The sequence below is a fragment of the Patella vulgata genome, chromosome 4 (assembly GCF_932274485.2).
Source record: "Patella vulgata chromosome 4, xgPatVulg1.2, whole genome shotgun sequence".
Taxonomy (NCBI): domain Eukaryota; kingdom Metazoa; phylum Mollusca; class Gastropoda; family Patellidae; genus Patella; species Patella vulgata.
Window position 1 is genome coordinate 56,356,614 of NC_065882.2, and position 26,130 is coordinate 56,382,743.

Sequence of the window (26,130 nt, forward strand, 5' to 3'; positions counted from 1 at the left end):
TCTTTGCGAGAGATGTTCCACAGCAATGCAAATGAAAATTGCATAAGAAAATAATTTCATCTTTGTTTACATCTCCATTCTTCAATGGTTAAAACAATATGCTGGAATAGAGATTGTATGCAGACATGTCGCCTTCAAGGCTTTGTGTTTTCTCGCTATTATTACACTCCTACACCAGCCTGGAAAGTTCACAAAGGTTGTCTCTTTTTAGTAATAGGTATGTCATGAGTAGAACGTTCTGTTGAGAATAACTCCAAACATAGTTATTGAAAACCTGATAAATCGGATTCTGGCTTTTGATACTAAAACATTCAAACGTGTGTTCATATATCCGTGTAGGTAATTAATAGAACCTGTTGCTATTCGAAAGGTTTCTTTGTCAGACTTATCTGGGTATGGCATATTTATTTCAGACAGATATTTGGCCAGTAAATTTGAAATAGATCTGCAAGTGATCAGCAGAAGTAGTTGACATAGGAATATAGGAAGAAAGATAATAATGGGGGGGGGGGAATTGCCCTGAACATTTTGTCCTGGTCTCCTTTTAAAATAATCACAACAACGGTCCACATAATTTTGGTTTTATATTTTACACATTATTCTGGACATTATTACCTGATTGGGAGATTATTTTGACCGGGATGTTTTGCAGTATGTCGACCGGTAAGCTAGGAGCATTTCAAAATTTCAATGATAATTTAACAACTTCAACTTCGATAGAAATACAAATATTTATATTGCAAATTATGTGATACTTTATGGCAATATACATTAAACTTAATCATCAAAATAAAGATGTAATAGTCAGGTCTATATACATGTATAGTTAAATAGGGATCTAATACATAATATTTGTTTTTGTATTTAGATTCTGATTAATTAAAAAATGCACCACGTACTGTCTAATATGTATTTTAGCAAATTGTAAAAAAACCCACCCAAACAAAGAAAAAGATAGGTTGTCAGGCAACGAAACATACACCCAAAACAGCTAAATCGTCCAGGTCAGGACAGTCAACAAGAGTTGTCGGATATTTTTACTTTTGTCGGTAATGAAACATTTATAATACACTAAAATCATTAGAATTTGTTTGGCCCATTGTAACGTTTAGTATACAAAACAGCTACATATCATAGATTTAGCTGTTCAAGTTATCAAAAATCATTGAAAATCAACAGGGCCCTAAGACCTTAAACTCTGTGTATCAATCTAAAGTCAATCAAAACAATTATATATAGGCGTAAATCAATCAGATGATAACTATGGTCTTTTAAAGCGTCCACCAGATTTTTCAAAGTGATCAAGGACCATAACTCTGGCAGTAACTACCGGAAATTGTGTACGCCGGACGGACGGACGGGGGAGACGACAATATACGGCCACATTTCATACATTATATAAAGGCCTAAATCAATCAGGTGATAACTATGGTCTCTAAAGCGTCCACAAGATTTTTCAAAGTGATCAAGGGCCAAAACTCTGGCAGTAATTATCGGAAATTGTGTACGGACATGTTGCCGTATAAAAACCCAACAAAATAAGCTAGGTTGCCAGGCAACGAAACATACGCCTTTAGCAGCTAAATCGTCCGGCACATTTGTTCTTTTGTAGATAATTGGAGGCATTTATTAACATAAAGATCAGATTATAATTTTCGTCGTTTGAGGGTTCACAAGGTTCTACAAACTGAAACAGAGGCCTTAACACTGGAAGTAATTCTCAGAAAGGGATCTACTATAGGCCATGCCTGTTCCCCAATTCAAATTCAGATACAAATCTGAATAAAAATAATTATTGCTTATAAAAAAGGTGCTACAAAGTGAAACAAGGGCCATAACTCCAGAATAAATTAACGGAAATTGCTGAAATTCAATAAGGTTTTTGTTCCACCAATTTAAATGATGCATATAAATTCCATACAGATCGGGTGATAACTTTAGTCGTTAGAGCGTTCACAAGGTTAAACAAAGTAAAACAAGGACCATTACTCAAGTAAAAATTAACGGAAATTATTAAAATTAAATAGGATTCTTCATCTCTTTAATGTAAACAACATATACCGATTTCAAAACAATCAGATGATAAATGTAGTCTGTAGAGAGTTCATAAGAAATACACCGCGGCCTGGTACCTTGCCGAGAACGGCGCGTTTATCGGGGCCAAGTGTAAACGGGGCAAATGTGCCAATTGTGAATCGATGTTGGCTGTGGAGCAACAGAACGTAACGACCGATGTAAACCTTTCAGCAAGTCTGGAAAATCCCGTGCCTTATCAATAAATTACATTGTTAAAAGTTATATTTCACAGAGGGCGCTTTGTAAAAGAGAGTCTCATTGATGTGGTTAAAGAGTTCATTGGGGCGGCGATTTCACTTTGTAAAATATGATTTTTAAATATGGTGTCTCTGAAATATAATGCTACGGTTTCACTTGGTTTCATCATCAGTAGCAAAAGAGTTAATAATTTTAATGTTTGAAATTTAAAACACAATTATTTGCCCTAAAACTAACCAGGATGTGGTACCCGCCTCGTACGCCTATGGATAAATGGCAGACCGGGCTAAAATTCTTATCAAGATTCGGTTCGTTTATCAACTTCACTATTCTGAAGTATGCATATAATATTGTGAAGCAGGAATATTCTGAAATCCGTATTTTGTGATGCAGTCATGTTCGAATATATGCCGGTTCATATAAGGGAGGTAAATCCATCTTATTAATATAGGATGCAGACACCTATATTATATCAATAGTTCCTCCTCTCAAACGGTTTTGAGCATATACCAGTAGTAAAAGATTGAGCAATCATCATTATTACACTATGGACAAGTTTTATAAGAAAATGAGAATTTTACACAAGAAATACAATACAAATATATAAAAACATTTGGACGGTGATAACGCTGCTGATATGCCTTTAGTATTTACACGCTTTCGAGTGAATATTGGTGGACTTTTTGCGCAGTTACCGACTGTATTTTGCCGTCTTGTAATTCCAAATTGAAAACGAACGGGGATACACCTATATTATATCAATAGCTCCTCCTCTCAAACGGTTTTGAGCATATACCAGTAGTAAAAGATTGAGCAATCATCATTATTACACTATGGACAAGTTTTATATTGGTGGACTTTTTGCGCCATAAAAGCCTTCAGCAGTTACCGACTGTATTTTGCCGTCTTGTAATTCCAAATTGAAAACGAACGGGGATACACCTATATTATATCAATAGTTCCTCCTCTCAAACGGTTTTGAGCATATACCAGTAGTAAAAGATTGAGCAATCATTATTATTACACTATGGACAAGTTTTATAAGAGAATTTTACACAAGAAATACAATACAAATATATAAAAACATTTGGACGGTGATAACGCTGCTGATATGCCTTTAATATTTACACGCTTTCGAGTGAATATTGGTGGACTTTTTGCGCCATAAAAGCCTTCAGCAGTTACCGACTGTATTTTGCCGTCTTGTAATTCCAAATTGAAAACGAACGGGGATACATCTTTCTGGTATATTATTCCCATGCCGTCACCATAAAAATACTCAGTTTTGTTGGAATTGACCGAAAATCTCTTAAGAGAAAATCTAGTAATTCCATAAACTATCTCAAGTTGGTTTCTAGATGCGTTTACGTATACCACCAAATTCCCATAAAGTTTGTTTTCATATTCACCTTCATAGGCGGATAATTCCAAAGATGGTCTTATAAATTTGTAAACTTTATCAACGGATTCTGTATCATTTAACCAAGGTAGTGGGAAAGAACATATCGTGGACACATTTAACCATGGTTCTCGTCCTAATATTTTATCTGTGATATAGTTATGAAGGCTTATTCTGTATTTGTAATTATCGTCATGTCCAGTTAAACTTGTAAAGATACCCAAATTTTCATCTGGGTATAATGTGAGAAGCGCTCTGTAGCCAAATGTTGAACCACTGTGCCACTGAATCTTGAGTCCTAAAATTAAAAGAAATCACCAATTTAGTACACCGAATTCAAACAAAATAATTTATGAATTGGAAACTAAAATACAAGTTACAAACGCATGGTGCGTTGTTTTGTAGTCGGATATCAACTCCCGATCCTTTAAAAAAAATTTTTTGAATAATTATTAGAGCATACCAACCCATATTTTGTATAGATATATAGGTGAACTATTACAAAGCACAAAGCTGAGAAGGTGCTCTTAACAATGTAGATGGCTTAGACTTATACGGTTTGAGGTGTGAGTAACTTAAACACATTTATGTGCAATTTAGACCAACACGGTTTCCTCGAATTTCAATATGTAAAAATAACACAATGTGAAATCAAGTGAAGATTTAAAATCTAAGTGCATATTAAAATCCATCGTTTTGCTGCTGTGACACAGTGTAGTCTTACATAGTTAGATTTACAACCATGACAAAGGTAGCCTAATGATTAATTTTGGAGCCGTGACACAGAATCAACAGGATCATAGTGTTACACTCTGTAGCCGGATTCAAGGCAAAACAAACACGTTTATTCCCTGACCTGAACATCGCCAATAAGTACTAAAAGGTTTAATTGTCTAAGGCCAATGTAAATTAGGTTTTACCAGACCGCGCATTGACATGTAATATTATTTGAAATATGTTTATTTAACGCCCCGCCGAATCTTCCACATGTTTATAAAACATTATAAGAAGGAGTACTAACGACCCCACTCATTAACTTTTGTATGGACTTCAATTTGCGCTTTTCGGCATATTGAAATAACATGTAATAAAACGCAAGGTTTTATAGTGATACTCATGACTCCAGTACCCCCTCGTGTGACATCGAATTGTGTGGCATAATCAACGAACTTTAAGCACTTTTAAACACTTTTAAGCATTTGACATGCCATACCCAAGCGCGATGGTGCCCGAGGGCTTCTTACGTTTTAATTACGTGTTCATCAAGGTGGATACGAGGTAAATGTAAATTGATATTCGTGTGTCTTTCATATTTTAAACGGTTCTTTGCAGACGAAGTTATTAAAATTTCAATATTCTTACCATCATAATAGCCAATAAACCAGCCTAGGCCATAACCATCTCTTGAAGTCATTCTTGGAAATTCTGGAGTGTTGTAATATTTGAATGACCTAGCGACACTTCTAGACTTGCCCATATCCATGAGAACCTGGGTGTCAAGAACTTGCTCGCCTTTTCTGTTCTTTCCGCCATTTAGATGAAACAGCATCCAGTTTGTCATATCGACAGCATTGACCATAACACAACCGGAACCACATAGAAGACCCCATCGTCTAAGATAAACAGAAACAAAAACGGTGGATACGTGAAAGGACTCAAAGTAAACTTAACAATAGTTTAAATGATGTTTCACAAATCGTTAATGGTTTGGCAGTAAATAATTGTGTAAAGACACGTGAAGCTGCTGAAATATATGTTGGTACTGTTCTATTTATTTAAACTTAGTTAAATCATGTTCCTGACAACTATCTACAATTTTTCAAATTGATCAAGGGCCACAGTTCTAGCAGCAATATCGAAAACTTCTTGTCTCGTGAACTAATGCATTGTGCATAAAAAAAATTGAGGTCAGTTGACCCAAGAGCGCCTACAGATGAACGGGCCGACGTGGTTGACGACATTTCAGTGTGGCTGTATACAACTCATCCACTTACTAACACTTTACATTCAAGCATTACATATTTTAAAGATAGGCTACCAGGCAACGAAACATATGCCCACAGCAGCTACGTCGTCCTGCAGTCAACCAGGGTGTCGCATATTTTTCTTTTGTCATTTATGAAAACATTTACAACACACTAAAATCTGATTACAAGTCACAACCCATTAAGTAACTATCAGAAATAATTAGAATTTGTTTGGCTTCTAGTTCTTCTATATGCTAACGTGTAGTATATAAAACATTTAATACCATGAATTAATTAGTTCAAGTTATCGGAAATCGTTGGAAATCAATAGATTTTGTCGTCTTATGACCTTAAACATTGTGTATAATTGGATATGAACTTTAGCCTCTAGAGCGTCCACAAGCTATTATGGACGCCGGACCAATGGACAGACCGACCGATGGACGTGGGCGACGACAATATACGACCACACTTCAATGTGGGCGAATAAAAATATATATAGACAATCTTAGTCAAGGACCATAAACAAGATATGTTTCTAAAACACATAATAACGTGTCTCATGTGTATTTCTAGATTTTTATTTTAAAACGAATCAAGAGATATTAAATACCGTAAGAATTCTGTTGATACGAGTGTGTCTTCGCCAGAATCCTTTATATATCCTCGAGCTACGTTCGAGTTGTTGTAATCAATGGTGGTAGAAAAAGTAGATGACGTCATTTCCAGTGGATCGAATATTTCCTCTTTAACCAGCTTTTCCCATTTCTTGCCACCAAGTTTTTCAGCAATCGTTGTTATCAGCCCATACATCACATTACTATAAATAAAACTGCCACGGAAAGTTTTACTACCTTCCAGATATCTAACACGTCTGAAAAAAGAAAACTGGAGTTATCAAAATGTCAAAATTAATTCTTGGAAAAGTACAAAGCAGGTCATATTTATTATTTTGAGAAGTTAACTAAATTGGCAACTTCAGAGAACACACAAGAATTTTCAAAATGATCAAAATCCATAACTATGACAGTAACTACAGGAATTTGTTGAAACTCTATAAAGGATCTAAAGATGTTTCAAAGACGTAAAGGACGATAACGATGACTGAAATGTTCGGAAATCGTTGAAGATAGGATTCCTCCTCTCATGACCGTATACCCTGATTTAAAGTCAATCGGATAATAATTTTGGTCTGTAGATTGTCCACGGGCAATAAATCTGGTAGTATTATTAGAAATCGTCTCATGATCTTAACTGGATATTAACTTTAGTGTACACAAGCAATTGTAGATGACGGGAGGATTGACGGGGTGATGCCCAAGAAGCTTAGGGCTTTGAAAGAAACCTTCCGTTATTTACATTTAAAATATTACACTCTGGGGTTCAAATGGAATATGATGCAGCATCAATAGTTCTGACCAGAGAGATTTCATAACCGTTCGAACATATTTTGGAAATTCATAATAAAATCAACGGGTATTCGTTAACCATTGGAGATTTCTGTTAATTGCTTTCCGCCACTTGAACCACCTGCTATCTCTTCAGAAACTGCATGTTATATTTTAGGTTTCCTGTGTTATCTATACAATCTTTCCCAATAGATAAATCGAGGTCAAGACAATCCTTATAATTTTCCAGCCACCAGTTACAAAGACATAATAATATATTATTAGTTTAACGTTTGCTCACCATTTCATTTGTATTTTTGTAGTAGTTTATGGGTGATCAAATGTCATACTCGTCTCTTTTTAATATCGACATATTATAAACACTCAACGATAAAGGGAAATCCTTAAATAGTTTATTTACCTTATCTAGCTGTGTTAATATATTTGAAACAGTCTCGTAAATAAAATAATTTAGCAGGAATTAAAAGACATCTATATCTTTCTGTTAATTTTATTACAAATGACAAGTGCCTTATAGAGTATATATGTGGTCTTTGGTGAATGTTCTAGCTACCATTCTTTGGTTTGGATGACAGATATGATATGACTTTATCACTTCAAGTTTTACGGATGGACTCCGTTACCGTATATTCTTTTCACATTCACCTCTAGCCTATTTTACTTATCACCTACGATGTCATGTTCATCGACAAATATTGGAATTTAATGCGTCAATTCATTGTTTAGTTTAAAGTTTTTGGCCTCTCTAGATTTGTCCAAATAATTATGGAAATGCATAATTATTAAGGGCCATAACTTTTGCAGTAATTCGCGGAAATCGTTGAAAATCAATAGAATTCTTCGTCTCATGACCTGAAACACTGTGTATAAATTTAAAGTCAATCGGATATTAACTTTGGCCTCTAGAGCTTCCACAAGATTTTTTGAAGTGATCAAGGATGATAACACTGGCAGTAATTATAGTGGATCGCTGAAAATCAATAGGCTTCTTTGCCTCGTGACCTTAAACACTGTGTATAAATTTAAAGTCAATCGGATACTAACTTAAGCCTCTAGAGCGTCCACAAGCAACTGTGGACGCCGGGCCGACGGACGGGCGGAGAGGCGGACGGGGGCGACGACAATATACGACCACATTTCAATGTGGGTGTATAAAAATGGAGAAAAATTAATCATGAAAATATAACTTAAAATGAATAATGCTATAATGACGCTATTAAATTGTGTTTTATTGCAAACTTAAACATACTGTTGCCATATATGGAAGAATAACGTTGTCAATATTATTTCAATGTTCACGATAAAAAATGAATGGCATCCGTTCAAAATACGTATTTTAGTTTTACAATTTGCAATTTCCATTGCTCCACATTACCAATGTCACAGTGTTAAAATACAGAATACACTTTTCAATAATACAAAATACAGTATAATAGTTATTTTGCACATTACACTTCCTCATTGCGCATTTTGCATAATAGACAAATGCATAATAGAACATATACCATATATGGGATCTACGACGAAGCTTATTTGCATACGGAAAAAAGTCCGGAAATTAATAGTTTATGCGATCAATCTACAATGTCGACGATCAATGATATATCAAATGGGGCTTAACGTCCCACTGCTCTGCTACGACTGGGCTAAGGAAAACGGGCATACACCATGCAGTGTGCTATGAGGAAAAATTTGCTCGGTCAGTGGTGCTATATACGGCCTACTCTTGTATCGAATTCCAAATGCCAAGGAATCTTTTACGTGCACGCTTATTTGTACATGGGACCTCGTTCTTTCGTCTCATCCAAACGATTAGTCAGTTGTCCTTGTTAGGACTTCCGTCCTGCATCACTGACACGGGGAAAGAAAAATGATCAAAGTCGGGTGCTTTTAAAGTAAACATACCTGTCTTAATATGAATTCCGGATATCGTGTTATACATCACGAAAGAGCACGTTCATTTCTCTTTGCAAATATTAAAATAATTTTCTGACACATTTATATTTACATACTTAAGGCAGTCTCTGAAAACTTTTGTATAATCCAAAAAAACAAAATGTTACAATATAATATGCGTTGAAGTTTGAGTTTTAAGTGAAAAGTATATTTTATTGAACTAAAAGAATTATATATGTTTTATGCACTGAAAAAAAACTTGTGTTGAAACAACACAAACTTGTGTTATTTTCAACACAAGTTAGGTGTCTCTATTTAACAACACAATCTTGTGTTAAATGTTGAAACAACACAAAACTTGTGTTAAATGTTGAAACAACACAAAACTTGTGTTAAATGTTGAAACAACACAAAACTTTCGTTAAATGTTGAAACAACACAAAACTTGTGTTAAATGTTGAAACAACACAAAACTTATGTGAAAATCTACACATTATTTGTGTTGAAATTTCTGAAACTTGTTTGTGTTGAAATTTCTGAAACTTGTGTTGAAATTTCTGAAACTTGTGTTGAAATTTCTGAAACTCGTGTTGTTTCGTACAAACTTGTGTATAACAAAAACTTGTGTTGTATTTTACCAATTTATATCCAGTATAACAACCTTTCGAATGCAACCCCTTCCATTCGTTCTGTTTAAACTGTAATTATTGATAAATGACATAATAATTTTGTTTGTTAAATTATTATTTATTCAATAAATGATATGAAAAAATAAATTAATGCCTAATTAATACCAATACAGACATCTCGAAGGTTAATAAACAAAGTTAATTCCATTACTAATAAAATTGTGTTATACAATGAAAAAATACCCACCCCCCATTCCCAATTATTAAATAAAAAGTAGCTATTTAAATTGAAAAATAAAGCACCGAGACATTTGGAATATTAATCAAAAAAGTTAATTTCAATACTAATAAAATTGTGTTCAATAATAACAATATCCCCCCACCCCTCAAAAAAAGCTATTTAATTTTTTTTTACAATTAACCTTAAAAAGAACTGAGAATATAATACATATGTTCACAATATCCCTACCCCATGGTCCCAAAACATACATTTTAAAAATATCTAAATTTAATATCAACCAAACCAAGCACTAAAGACATTAATAATGCACTAAATTGAAATACTTTTAAGAAAAAATAGTCCCTTTAACAGATTAGGAATTCAAAATTTTCTACAGTATATAAATGGGAACTAATAGATAAAGCACAGGCAAATAATTATAGATAGATAAAATAAATATAGCATAAAAATCAAACAAAATGGAGAAAATTAAAAATTTGTAAAACAAAAATTGATTAATTAATAAAACCATTTTATATAAAAGAGGCATTAACATTCGAAATGTTCACTAAATGTTTAAAAATAAAGGTTGATTTCATCCTACAATAATACATTTTTATAATTATCGAATGTTACTATTAATTATTGATGATCCCTCTATATTATTTCAAATTTTCAGGCCAAATCTTTAGTGTTTAGGATTACACTGCATTATATATAATGAAACAATATTAGAGATGGTTTGGTATTTGACATTAAAAAAAAATGTGATTAAAAAGGCAATGGTGACATATAACTTTTGGGTTTCCACAATAAGATCTGTAAAAGAATTTGATGACTTTATATTCAGAATTTAGAGTTGTTTTCTTTCTTTGGTATTAATATTCACTAAATAGATATAATTCTCCAAGGATGTTCAAGTGATTATTATAAATACACTTATCGACAAATGGGGTTTTGATGTGGATTTAACTTGGTACACCAGTCATGGGTATAGAGTTGAAAAGAGCATAATTTAACAATATATTATATTATTTTGAGACTCATATGTATGACTACATGCGAATGCAAGAGGGGGGGGGGGGTATTTTAGTCAGGTAGCATTATTGCTTACTCATGTACACCAAAAACACGTCATCTCGCCTAAACAGATGTTTTACGCCAAAACGCTTCAACTTGATTGATTGCCATGTTTTTGGTGTAGATTTATATCTTTTCTTGGGCGCCGAATCGAACTACGGCTTTTAAAATGTTCAAAAATCGACGTAAATTGATTTTTTCAACGATAGTTGGTATACAACGATGAGCACATGAGTGAGTAGACTGTGGGAAAGTTACGACAACTCATTTCCAGGCGCCATTTTGGGTCCCAATTATGACGCCATAAAAGCTATGACGTCATGGCTTCATACAGGTTTACATACCAAAATTTGTTTTTTTCTTGCAGTATTAGGCGTTGAGGGATAATATAACGTTTTACCCTAAAAAACAATGCAAAAGAAACCAATGCAGTTTGGTTCAGTGATAAATATATCAAACAAAATCATACCCAAAATCTGGGAATTTTCTGAGAGCGATATCTCGTAATCAGTGTGTTTTACTATTTACTCGTTGGATTATAAATGATTTCTTTTTAAATTCCTCAAACACAGAGTGGTTATGCAAGCGAAATGTGCCGAAAAATCGAATTTGACAAACGTCAAATTAAAAAAAAGAAGTATTTGTTATATGGTGCCGGGCGTTTCTTTCATAATGGCCGCCAAATTTGGTAATATTATTATTATTATTATTATTACAGCATATTTATAGCGCGCCCTTTCATAAAACATGTTCAGGGGCACTTTACAAAGTGACAATGTAATCATAAATAAACAACAAGATTATGGACATGTTAACAATTGTATACAGAGTCAGTTAAAAGCCTCATTAAATAAATGTGATTTAAGTTGTTTTTTTAAAAGAATATAGAGATGTACAAGATCTTAAACTAAATGGTAGATTATCCCATAAAACAGGTGCTTGATAACTAAAAGAGACTAGTTGAATAGTTTTGGGCTTTAAAAATAGTTTATCTGATGTACGTAATATTCGACCATTATATCGTGGTTATGTACGCGAAATGTGCGGAAATCGAATTTGACAAACATCAATTAAAGAAATGTATTTTCCATGTGGTGCCGGGCATTTCTTTTAAAAGGGCTACCGAATTTGGTAATACATGTATAAGGCAATTTAACAAAAAAAACATAAATTTGGTAGACTAAAAGGGCATCTCTTAAGATACGTAAGATATGACTTTTGCAATGTCCTTTATATGGTTTTCGATGTCTCTGAATTTGAAGATAAATTTTGAAAATACAAAATAGCAGCAACACCAATTGGCGGATATTAAATTAATCGCCATTTTTCCTGTTGGATATTAGATAGTGTCTCTTAAGCATGATGTACACTGTAGTTCGATGTACCCTGTAGTTCAGATACAGTCTCCAAACCGTGTTTACACTGACTGTAGTTTGGGTGTAGTTCGTCAAATGAAGATGAATTTTACGATACAAAAAAAATGAATATATTGTAAACGCGCTTTAAATATCTGGATGCGATAGACTTCGTGATGAAAAATTCAAGGTACATTATATCATTGGCAATAATAAAATCCAATTTTAGTTTTTAGTTACACACTGTTAACCACCAATAGATGTTTTAATGACAATAAATCATAAAATGTATTCAGCTCGACGAAAGACATAAATAGATACAGTTGGTTTAACTTGAATAGAAGTTTTAATTATCTATGCTGCATATATGCATATATCACCTTGATGTTCATATCGTCTTACGTATTTGTCAACATCAAGGTTAGTGCGACCCATTTGTGACAATTTCTAGTTCCCAAATATTAGCGATTTAGCTCCTTTAAAAGCGAATGCAAGTTAAATATGTTTAATCAGAGGCGGATTCAATGGGGGGCGCGAGGGGCGCCCCCCCCCTCCCTAATTTTCAACAGTGCCCTTTTTTACGGCTGAAAGTGCCTTTTCTCAGACTCAAATATGTCAGTTCCCAACCCGTTGTAGGGATCCCAAATGACTCGAACCATCGACTCAAACACACCAGTCTGGGAAATAGCTCTTGGAATGGCTACAGATGCAAGGAAATGACGGATAATTTTCTTGGGGACCCCCCCTCCCCCCTCAGCGGCAAGCCCCGTCTCCGCGGTCAATGCCTTCATTTTGCAGCCCCCCCCTTTTCAAAATTCCTAGATCCGCCCCTGGTTTAATAGTACTTTTATCTAGTGTATCTTTTATTTTGATTTTTCTTATAGAATAAGGCTATATAACAATAATGTGCGCTTCTTGTTGTATAATACTAATAATAGTATGTTCAGCTATACTTTTCGTTTAAAAAATGTATGTTTTATGTCCTATATACACTTATTCGCTGAAATCTATGACATCCAACAATATAATAGGTCATATAAATAGATAATAAGTTTGCATGACGTCATATGAAATTCCTGGCTTCACAGTTGTCGCAACTTTATCTATACACGGCGTTGCGTCGACCAACCATGCAATGTGAAGTAGATGTCAATATGGTTATGTGCATAGGCGTACGAGCTGGGGGGGGGGGGGCTGGGGGCGGCGCCCCCCCCCCATTTTGGGAACCAAATGCTGGGAAAATTTGGGCACACAATTGTACTTTGTAAAAGTTGTATAAAGAAATATTGTGTTCTTGAATGTGTCCAATTTAACAGCGAATTTATTATTATTATGTAACATACTAAGAACCTAACTACATTTTTGGGGCACCAACCACCACCGCCCCCCAGTCAAAAATTTCCCCGTACGCCTATGGTTATGTGTAAGAATATTCAGTTCAATATATTCACGGTGTATGATTTTATTCATACTTCAATTTTAGTGAGTTACTTCTGCAACGTTTTTAGAAAAAATTGCTATTAATTTGGCCAGTACTGTAATAGCAAGTGTATAAATATTTTCTGTTCAGTCTGTACACAGTAACATATCTGAGAACCATATTATCATTTCTGCCCAAGGCTCCCTGTGATTTATAGTTAGCAGTGATACAAGGCAATTACCAATTTTCCATGCTCTTGGCCTGAAGAAATAAAATAATAAAAGTCAATTTTTTATTATTATGCAAGTGGAAAAATACAATTCTTCATGGTATGATTTGAATAAATACAACTGATTTGAAGTTGGAATTATTATTTGTCTAAGATGACTGGGCATTTACAAATTGAAATAGCTACTCTTCATCAAGAAAATACATGAATATTTTTCCCAATCCACCTGGATTTTATTGTAGGTCTTTGTACGTGAAATAGCTTTATTTAACGTCCGCTTCCACCGAAGTGATATTGCAGAAAATTAACAAATTCGGATTCCCTTTTAAAGGAATTAGACTACACTATCGCTGGATTGTATTATATTCAAAATGGCGCCCAGAACACAAAACAAACATTGCAATTCAGGGCGGACTGGTGTCGAGGTTGTATCCTAAGAATGATTTTTTGAATATTTAATCAAACAGAACACAATTATGCACATGCAGTTATGATATAATATTAAATTAGCTTACCTCAAATACCTCGAAATATACTGTTTGGTCAGTTTGTCCGCCCGCCATATTTCTATTAGTCACACATCCTTCGGCCAATTAAAATGGACGTATATTTTGTTTTAACCGAAACGAAAAATTTGCGTTATAAATACATTGTATTAAAAAATACCAAAATCACAAACCTGATGTTCTTATTTTCTGAACAAAGTTTTTTCACAACAATATCACTTTTTTTCGATACTAATGCTTAATAATACAGTTAACATTTGCAGTACCACAGGGTTTAATACCGCAAAATTACTTCAATAAATATTTCTTTCTTTGTTTTAAGAGTAATTCATTTTAATTGGTCATTTACAGGTAAGAATAAATTTCCAATTTCGATTAATGAACCAATTAAATTAAATAAAAAGATTAACTTGACTATTTCCACGCCCATTCTAACATTTTTTTAAAACGTAGATATAACACAATTGTTATTGTCTTTGATGTGTCAAGTTTATTGGGGCGATATCAATCAGACACTTCCAAATGCAGACATTGTAATAACCTGTCTCTGTATATTGTCTGAGACAAGATGTGAAAATAAACAAAGAGTAGAATCAGAATAATCTTTTATTATATCTAATTAAATAAATAGTTTATATTTAGATAATAATTGACTAAAACTTTGATCTCTTATATCAGTATACTGTTATAAAATACGTTGTTTTAAAAGAGATATTAAATGCATCGCACGATACATACATTGCGATTTCTACTTAATGTTTGTAATAATTAATATAATATCCTTTTAGATAATTAGAAATATTAAAAAATAAATCAAGTGAATTACTCGACATTCAAATTCAGGAAGAGTGGTTTTACATATAGGCTAGGCCAGATCCCTAATCCAGTTCCCCAATCCCATTCAGATTTTCTCAATAAATAAAAAACATAATGTGATAAAGGAACATAATAAATGTTATCTTTAATGTCGACGTAATTAATTATATGGAAAAAAAAAACCACATAAGATTTTATAAATGTACACAAGTTTGTGTTAAGACATTGAAAAGAACACAAACTTGTGTCATTGCAATGCAATACAACACAAACATGTGTTAAATATTTTTAACACAAGTTCTTGTGTTGAGATCCAACACAAGGGACTTTTCAGTGTGTAGTCGTGTCTCGTAGGTCAATTATGGCCGGAAATCATTCTAGTTTTATTATTATTATTTTTTTAACATAATATTATGTTTTAGCTGTATAGAATGATTTGTGACACTTTAATAAATAAAAAAAAATATTATTATTATTAATTTGTATATTATTATTACTTAAAAAAAATTAAATGAAATGAAATGGTGTTTAAGACCCTGCTGTTCTGCTCCGACTGGGCTAATGAAGATGGAGAATACACCATACTGTGTGCTATGAGGAAATGTTGCGTGGGCAGCGGCACTATGGCCTACTCTCTTATATCGAATTCCAACTGCCAGGTGATCTGTTATGTGCACGTCAATGTATACACGGGACCTCGGGTTTTCGTCCCATCCGAACGACTAGGCAGCTGTTCTTGTCAGGCTCTCCTTCCTGCACCACTGACAAGGTGAATCTACAAAACTACGTTCCGGAGTTACTCCCTTTGTTTAAAACCTCCTGAAATCAGTAGAGGCTACAGGTTTTAACAGATTTATATCAAATTGGTGTTCCAGAGCTCCCCACCCCCTTCTTCGAACACGATAGAGGTTGAAAACAAAATGGGATTTATCGCCTATTTTCTGTATACTAGCTAGACTAATGAAGACAGGTGTTTGTCATACAGTGTGCTATGAAGTAAATTTTGCCCAGATAGCAGCGTAATGGCCTACTCTTATTTCGAATTCTAACTGTCAAGGATTCTTTTACATGCACGCCAACGAATCGAATAGACAATGCCATCCGCCCTAAACTACTGAAAAGGGGAAACTACGCCTGAAAATTCTTGGGAACTTTCTCGAACACCACCGGGACTGAACTCCAGACCCTCTGCGGCTCTAGAAATTTAGTGTGAAGCATTAGGGCAATGAGAGGATGAGCTCTATCGATTTACCCTGTTCTCTGTCCATCTCTTGGAAAGTATGGGCTTATCTTGCATAATAACAGCTTGTTATATTTGAAATTATTTGATTCTTCCAGTTAAAGTAGCTAAGTCCGTAACCCAATATCATCCAAAATCTTCGACATTGAAAACACGATTTTTTTTGTAATTTAAATCAGCATTGGTGTGGTGATCTTACCTGGAAAATATGGGCTTCTGATATCCAATATTTCAGACAAAATAAACATTTTACCATTGGTACACGAATCGTGTACCATAATACGTTTCAGTGCAATTTGTAACAAGGTGCTCAAATAATGACGCTAGACATATATTCCACATGTCATATCAAACGGTAATGCCATATTCTTATTTGTAGAGCATGCACAATAAATACTATCGATGTTGACTGGAATAACCAGACGCTAGAAACTGACTTTGGGTTGAGACTTCTGGCGTATATCGCCGAACATAACTGATGACAATTCACAGTAAAACAGAAACGATTGTAAAACAGTTTATATAACTTCCTATTATATTATTATATGTGTTGCGACCCATTTGTGCCAATTTCTAGCTCCAAAATATTACCAATTTAGCTCCTTTAAATAATAGAAAAATACGATTTTATTTGTGACCTGCAATAGTCTTTTTTTTACACCCTGTTATTAATGGAGGGTAGTGACAGGGAACATTTCATCTTATATTCAGGGTCCTACAAAAGAAAGAATGTACAGAGTTTGAAGAGGTATTATCATATTCATAAAGAACAGTGAGGAGTTTTTTTTTCGTATTAATATATTCAACATAATCCTAACATACAGTAGGAGGTGAACTACTGATTAAATAAATATTGTTAGAAGAAAAATAACAGCGTTGTATCATATATCCAAATTTACAATGTCAATATGACCAATATTTACTACTACTATGCCTCTTGAAAATACAACTGGATTAGAATTAATATGATGTAACTAGATCCATCATTTATCTTTATGTACTATTCCATGTCACAATGCAAATAAGTCCTATATGAATATCATTATAATTAAAGTGTTTTTCACCAGTCACTTTATGCTCTCTGATGCCCAGATACATATATTATGGCTTCACCTAGGTTTCACCCATCATCTATGTTTTCATTAATTCCTCTTTAACCCTTTATCCGCTGTTGTTACTATACTATTTGCTATCATAATTAAATCTGTGTATAATTACTTTGATAACCAATTAAGCTAGCGTTTCATGATTGTTAACTTTGGTTTCTCTTATTATTGTTCAATGTACCTATATATAACACTGTCACAATTTTTTCCTCATTTGTAATTTGTATGCTTGATAACGACCAGTGAATTCTTGTCGAAACGTCGTGTGTATATAATATAGTGATTGTTATCCATAGAACTGTGTTGTGTTATAATATGATAATGATTTGAATATTAAATCTGGGCTTAGAAACAGGCACCCCTTCAAATGCCTCTTGAAAATTCAACAGGATTAGAATTAATATGATAATGTTTTAAATATTAAACCTCGGCTTAAAACAGACACCCCTTCAAACGATTTTTAAAAATGTTTACCCTGAAATTTCAGTGTGTGCATACATACATTTGAAATTGGCAAAATGCTGTGACCATTTATTAAGGTCTGAATTTTTATAGAGAATTTCCTTAGAATCTTAACTGAATTTCCCTGCCTATTTAATGAAGTTAATAAAAACATAGACTAGATGCATAGCTTTTCTTGGGTTCGACGAAACATTTACTGACAACTAATCGTATTGATACAATATAACTTACACATATTTAAGCATTCATTTCCGATGTATCTTGGTAGTTGTGCAGAAGACGTTTTGTTCTTATTTTATTTCGAAGCTCACGGGACTTATTTCTTCATTTTTATTATTTAACCGGAAGTACGTTGTGGTACATCTTTTTCGCGCATGCGATGTATAACATAAAAAAACAGTCGGGGTTTCCCTTTCTAGTACAGTTCTATGATTCCACTAGTAATATCTCGGTATGTGTCTCGCTATTGACACGTATATGCTTCCATATGTATGCGATTCTTTGAATAAATCGTCAATTTTAGTTAATCGACCAAATCGAATCTATAATATTGCACAAATGCAATAATGGGCTAGGCAATTTCTTGAACTCCACCCTTCTCCCTCCAAAAAATCTTTCAGGCCTGTGTCATAAATTACCAAATTCATACACCAAGGACATCATTCAATAAATCAAATTGACTGTTCTACAGCTTAAGTGGCTATCTAATCACAGGGTATTCTAATCACACAGTAATTTCGTGTAAACATAAACAAAATACAAAAGTATTACTCTATCAGTTTATTTCGGGTAAAGTTGATATCATAAGGAATGTTATTATACGAAATTTACCACTTACTTTATCAGATTATTTCTGGTTAAGTTGTTATCATAACGGATGAAGTTATTCGGTGGTGTTCCCGTTCTATGGCTGAGTAAATCTTCCACTGTTGTATATTCGGTTCTGAGATCATCTGCAAATTTAAAGTTCGGTCCAAGGATTTCCTTAACTGTAGTTTGTAAGGTGTACCTAGAGAACAGAAAATGAAAAGCAAACATAAACATGTGATATTTCTGATGACCAGACTTATTTTTAATTGAATTGCCCTCAAACATAAATTGGTTTGCACATTACATCGACTAATTGCATTTTGAGCATATGATGTCGTAAATTTCAAGGCTAATGTACTCCAGTACTCGTATTGTGGCGCCAGCTTCACCATTCATTAATATTTGCATGTTTAATGTCAGATAAATCTATTTACGACTACCCGAATTACTAATTATAGATTAACTTTTTAAGCGTGATAACAAACTATGAAAAGTATTTCGATGTATATAAACACGTAATCCTGTTCGAGGGAAAGAACATTTTGTTAAAACATATATGTTCTCGAATTCAGGGATGATAAAGTAAAACTTTTCTTGTAAAGTATAATATTTTTGTCAATCAATTTTTTCAATCAATTTCTGTCAAACAATTTCTTGACACTATACGTCTTATTTATGTGAAAGATAAGTTGCCGGGCAACGAAACATACGCCCACTGAAGCTAAATCATCCGTCGGCCAACGACGGTTAAAACAAGGGCCATACTTAAGATGTAATTAACGAAAATTGATTGCTGAAATTCAACAAGTTTCTTTGTTTTGCACTTTATTGAATGATGCATTTAAATTTCATGCAGATGTGATGATAACTTTTGTCTTTAGAGCATTCACAGGGATCAATAAAGTGAAAAAAGGGTCATAACTCTAGACGTAATTAATGGAAATTGCTGAAATTCAATAGGATTCCTTGTTTCACCGTTTTAAATGATGCATATCAATTTCATACAGATCGGATAACTTTTTTTGTTAGAGCGTTCACAGGGAGCAACAAAGTGAAACAAGGATCATAACTCCAGAAGACGTTAACGAAAACTATTGAAATTAAACACAGCATATATAAATTTCAAAATGATCAGATAATGACTGTTCACAAGAATGGTGGACGAAGGTTGGACCGACGGACGGTGGCAAAATTCGACCCCAATTTCACGCAGGCGTATAAAAATGCAAATGCTTACAGGTTATGTTCTATATGTTTGTAATTAGATTTCACTTTATCACATCATGCCGGTGTTCCTAGTTAGTTTCGGTTGTATTTATATTATCAAACTAGTAACCAGAAACATCTGTGTTACTTGTTAACAACGAACTATCATTTATTTATCTTACTGCTAGACTTTTTTTACTGGAGGATTTACATTTCACTACACCAGTTTATTTATACGAAAAGAAACCACGTCAGACAATCGAACATCTGTTGGCACCATTCTTTCATGACGAATTAATTGTGGTGCCATTTGGCAAAGAATAACCTCTCTCTATGCGGAGTCAACTAGTTAATCAGTTATAATTTTGTTAACTAACAAAAGAGAGAGAAAGAGAGAGAGAGAGAGAGAGAGAGAGAAATGGGGTTTAACGTACACTCGTCCCAGACTAGGTCATTTCGGGACTAACATATGGTTTAATTTTATTTCAATAATCCGCTTGCGCGTAGGGGTCTGTAGCAATGGGAGGAGGACCCGGAGAAAACCAACGAGGCTGAACAGGCAACCCTACTCCTTGTCACGCACAACCGGGGATTCCAAACCACGCCAGTTGACTCGGTGACAGGCCTTATGATACAGCGCGCACGTGCTAACCATTCTGCCATCCACCGCCCCCCCCCCACCTTATATAAAGCCATTCGCGTATGTTCATATAGGAGTCCCTTCATCGAATTTCAGATGGGGAAGTTTGGGCTCGCGTATAACTGCAGCACAAAAGTCAACGTCAAATAAGTCATCCAAACATTTAGATAACACAAATATAGATAATGTACGTATATATATATTACTTGTGATATAAATACCATACTGAATTAATGGCTTGTCTTTTATTTACTTTCTTCTTTTCGAACATCAAAACAAAGGCTGCACGGAACCATACAAAATGTATTCCTTGAATGAACGAAATGGGGCTTAACGCCCTACTTTTCTGGATCAACCGCGCTAACGAAGACGGGTATACATCATTCAGTGTGCTATGAGGGAATGACAGCCCACGCTTCCTTTAATGCATTTATCGACTATGAACCGAGAATTAAGCGATTGAAATTTCGGCATAGCCTCGATCATCATTTCTAAAGTCTGTACGATAAAAAAAACATAGTCTCGATCATTCATTTCATGATTAATTTATGAACGGAATTCGAGCAGCAAATGGGATCATCGAGAGTTGATTATGGTCTGCATAAGTTAATTAATGTCTAAATAATTAGATAAGATTTCAGGCCTAGAGAAAGACCTGCATTTGGCAGATTTAGCTCTTGCATAATGTTAATCGTCATAGTTACAGTATCTTGCCAGGTTTGATCAAAGCACATATGATACACCAACACAATAAATGTATTGAAAATGGACATTTGTTATATTATCTTATAAATAAATGACAAGGTACAAAAATATATAAATATGTTTGTAATGAAATTTCGAATGCAATAAACATACTAATTGTCTATAGTATGAAACGCTTTATTATAAACCTTTCCAAATTATTAAAATATTTATTTTAACGTATAATGACTTACACACCAAAATTTATTGTCATGCATGCCAAAGTTTGGGTGGAGGTGTTCAGTTTTTTCACCACAAGAGTTCAAAAAGATATTGTTATATTTTCGAGGGTATATTTTTTTTAATATGCATATTGTTTTGCGGATGGAGATATTTTTTTTTAATAACAAGATTTTCAAAAGATCAGATACTTGGTAAATTAATTGTTTATTCATTATTTCGAAAATTCTTGAACTTCGAACTGCTATGTTTTTAAAGAACAGCCTCATGTAATAGTTTTCAATGCAATAAGATATGTTGCCAGGCAACAAAACATACGCCCACAGCATATTTATTCTTTTGTAGGTAATTAGGGGAATTTAATAGACAATTTCATACTGATGACATTATAATTTTCGTTGTTTGGGGATTCACATGGTTATAAAAACTAAAACAAGGCCGTAACTCTGGAAATAATCTACAGAAATTGTTGAAATTCGACAGGCTTTTTCGTTTTATTAATTCAAATAATGCATATAAATTTCATACAGATCGGATGATAACTTTTGTCGCTCGAACGTTCACAAGGTCAACAAAGTAAAACAAGGTCCATAACTCTAGAAGTAATTGACGGAAATTGCTGACATTCAATAGGCTTCTTTATTTCACTGATTTAAATGATGCATATGAATTTCATACAGATTAGGTGATAACTTTTGTCGTTCAAGCATTCACAAGATTCAACAAAGTGAAACAAGGGCCATAACTCTAGATGTAATTAACGGAAATTTGATGAAACTCAATAGGCTTGTTCGTTTTACTAATTTAAACGATAAATATAAATTTCATACAGATCGGAAAATAACGTTAGAGCATTCACAAGGTACAACAAAGTGAAACAAGGGCCATAACTCACGGAATTAACGGAAATTGCTAAAATTCTATAAGATTCTTCTTTGCACTAATTTAAATGATGCATATTAATTTCAAACAGATCGGATGATAACTGTTGTCATTAGAGCGTTCACAAGATTTAACAAAGTGAAACAAGGGTCATAACTCTAGATGAAAAGTAATGGAAATTGCTGAAATTCAATAGGCTTCTTTGTTGTACTAATTTAAATGATGCATATAAATTTCATACAGATCGGATAATAACTTTTGTCGTTAGAGCATTTACACGGTACAACAAAGTGAAACAAGGGTCATAACTCACGGCGTAATTAATGGAAATTGCTGAAATTCAATAGACTTCTTCGTTTCACTAATTTAAATGATGCATATCAATTTCAAACAGATCGGATGATAACTGTTGTCATTAGAGCTTCACAAGATTCAACGAAGAGAAACAAGGGCCATAACTCTAGATGTAATTAACGGAAATTGCTGAAATTCAATAGGCTTCTTTGTTTTACTAATTTAAATGGTGCATATAAATTTCATACAGATCGGTTGATAACTGTTGTCATTAGAGCGTCACAAGGTGCAGCAAAGTGAAACAAGGGCCATACCTCCAGAAGAAATTAACAGAAATTATTGAAATTAAATAGGCTTCTTCATCTTACTAATACAAACAACATATATCAATTTCAAAACAATCAGATGATAAATATAGTCTGTAGAGTGTTCACAAGAAATTGTGGACGATGGACGGACGTCCAGACCGACGGACGGACGGACGGGGGCGACGGCAATATATGACACATTTCCACGTGGCGTATAAAAAAGAATATGGCTCGGCATATAAAATGTGGCAGTGGGAAAATGATGATAATTACTGAAAAGTTATCGATGTAGCCGTCACTTTATAGCGTGTTGCCATGTGATAATTAATAGTGCATTACTATTTCACAATCATGTGGTATGTCATCAATGTAAATTTATCGTGCTCCTGTAGAACATGTCATATTAATGTACTTTTGTTCATCAGTCATCAACATGCTATTCTCAGATTCTTTTTACTGGAATTAACAATAAAACAAAGTCGAGCAAGATCCATTGTACATGAAACTAAATGGAGTTCGGTTTAACGCTAGTTTTATCGAATTCTAAACGCAAAGCTTTCTTTACGTGCATGCCAAGATGTACACGAGATCGCCTTTCGTCCCATCCTAAAAACTTTGCATTTTACGTACAGGTCAACACATTATTATCACATTATTATGACTTGGGCCAAATTATACTTTGAATCAAGTTGATATGACCAGCCAATATACTATTAAATTAGAATTTTGGGAGATCTAGTAAATTTCGGTATTATTTTTCACTGTCGACATTTGGAATCAGAAATGTATTATAGCCTGTGGACATAATATTTCAAATGAAGTAAACCATTACAAAGCAGTTTTTATATCATGTGATTTATTAAACCAAATCAAATAGGCCACATTGTGTAGGCAACGACAGATGTTTTGTACAACAGACTGCATATCTCTGTCTGTTATCGCTATGTTTATTTTAGATTGTCATAATATGAAGTTTTCGCTTTTTTTTTAAAAACAAATTATTACAACTATAAAAATGTACATTTGGGCGTTATATAATATACATTTGTCAAAATACAACTGTAATTAAACCATAAGTATGTTTTATAGTTTATTGTTCTATCCAGTTGCTAAATGCCTCTCAAAGATTAATAACAACTGTAATTGTTTCCATTTGCTAACACTAAGGTAGTATAAAGATATGTTGCCAAGCCATGACACATACGAAATGAAATGATATGAAATGGGGTTTAACGTCCTACTGTTCTGCTCCAAACTAGGCTAATGAAGACGGGCATACGCCATACAATGTGCTATGAGGTAATTTTTGACCGGACAGCGGCACTACGGCCTACTCTTATATCGAATTCCAACTGCCAAGGGATCTTTTACGTGCACGCCAATGTGTACACGGGACCTCAGTTTTTCGTCACATCCGAACGACTAGACAGCTGTCCTTGTCAGGCCCTTCGTCCTGCGTAAATGACAAGGGGAAAACACGCCGGAAAATCGGGATGAACTTTCTCGGCCAATGCAGGGATGACGAAACATACCACACAGCGGCTAACATACGGACAGTGAACACTGCTTGAGGCATATTTATTCTTTTGCACGTAATGGGAGCATTTTCAAAACCCTGATATCAATTTCATTTAGATCGAATGATAACCTTTGTCCTTAGAGTTATTAACGGAAATCTTTGAAATTCAATAGGATGCTTCGGTTTACTAATTAAAATAATGCATGTAAATTTAATACAGACCTGGTGTTAACTTTGGTCGTTATATTGTTCACAAGGTTCTACAAAGTGAAAGAAGGAACATACCTCTAGAAGTAATTAACAGAAATTGTTGAAATTAAATAGGATTCTTCGTCTCACTAATGTAAACAACGTATATAAATTTCAAAATGATCAGATAATTAATGTAGTTTGTAGACGGATTCGATAGGTTTTACTCACTGTGATTTTTGTAGTAATTTTACTACAAGAGTTGCTGCAAAGGCCTTGGATAGCGATGCTATAAGAAATAATGTTTCATTTGTTACTTTGTCTTTACTGTCAAAATCTCTTACTCCATATCCCTTTGTAAATATAGTCTGTCCATCTTTGACAATGGCAACAGATAATCCAGGATTATCGTGACACTTAAAGGTTTCCTCTATATCCTTGTCAAGTTGTTGTAGATCATAGCTGAAAACAAGAACGAGGACGGTAAAGAAACAAGGCACTATTTGTCTGTTCATCGTTATTCAGTTTAGCACACTGTGCCAGTGTGTAAAGAGCCGTGCAATTACCCTGTTGAAGTTAAAGTTCACCGCACGAGGTTGAAACCAGATATAGTAACAGGGTCAAACATCCTCTCATCCCCTTACTGATTGACGTGTCATTTAATGATCAGGGTCAATGGGAAGCACAGCGGGGAAGTGGTGTCAGTGACTGAAACAAAGCCTTGATTATTCTAGGCGGAGGACTGGGAAGTTCTAACTAGCTTAGTTTTCAAAAGTCGTTGCAACTCACCGCTGTGGAAAGTTTTAATATTTATTTCCCGAGAAATAAGCCTAATGTGTTGTAAACAAAACTGCCACACTCCAATTTATGTGCCAGAAACGTTTTAAACAAATAATCTAAACGACAGCATTTTTTGTCCTCGCAATAATAAAAGTAGTGAGACGGCGAGCTTTCAGCCAATGAAAATCTAGTAAATAGCGAATAACAGTAAATAAACGTGACCTTAAGGAGAATTTAATCGATCACCGTCGTTGTTTTGCTATAATACAATTAGCTCGATTTTTTTTAGCCAAACTCGTTGTAAATCATATTTCTAATGAAAAGAAAGTGCGCGCTATTAATACTGGTATTTACCGGTGTCGGCTAACATGTAATAAATGCATAAATGTGAAAGATTTAGGTCAGCAATGACTCATTGGGTAGAGTGTCCAACTGAAAGCTGCTTACCACTTGGCGATTATGTGCAGTGTTTTCGGACCCTTCACCCCATCAGACGGACAGTTTTCCCAGAAGCCAGACAAGCTTTACCCCTCTTACCCCCGTGAAGCCGCTGTCGGTAATACCTGACGG

At 34.2% G+C, this 26,130-nt stretch overlaps 1 protein-coding gene across 1 annotated transcript; it reads right to left on the bottom strand.

Moving 5' to 3' along the window:
• Positions 1 to 712: 712 nt before the first annotated feature.
• Positions 713 to 25,464, bottom strand: LOC126817312 (uncharacterized). The gene is made up of 5 exons (XM_050544170.2): positions 25,012 to 25,464; positions 18,847 to 19,017; positions 6,254 to 6,514; positions 5,036 to 5,286; positions 713 to 3,971 (listed from the first exon to the last, which is right to left on the bottom strand). Exons 1-5 carry the CDS (start codon positions 25,293 to 25,295, stop codon positions 3,313 to 3,315), a joined length of 1,626 nt encoding a protein of 541 aa, XP_050400127.2. The 5' UTR covers positions 25,296 to 25,464; the 3' UTR covers positions 713 to 3,312.
• Between the last annotated feature and the right edge of the window lie 666 nt (positions 25,465 to 26,130).

Excerpts from the sequence above, each read along its gene's own strand:
- LOC126817312 (XM_050544170.2), bottom strand. The coding sequence starts at position 25,295 with ATGAACAGACAAATAGTGCCTTGTTTCTTTACCGTCCTCGTTCTTGTT. Across the intron at positions 6,515-18,846 it reads ACCAGAAATAATCTGATAAA|ACGTGTTAGATATCTGGAAG; the intron begins GTAAGTGGTAAA and ends TTCTTTTTTCAG. Across the intron at positions 5,287-6,253 it reads GTATCAACAGAATTCTTACG|ACGATGGGGTCTTCTATGTG; the intron begins GTATTTAATATC and ends TGTTTATCTTAG.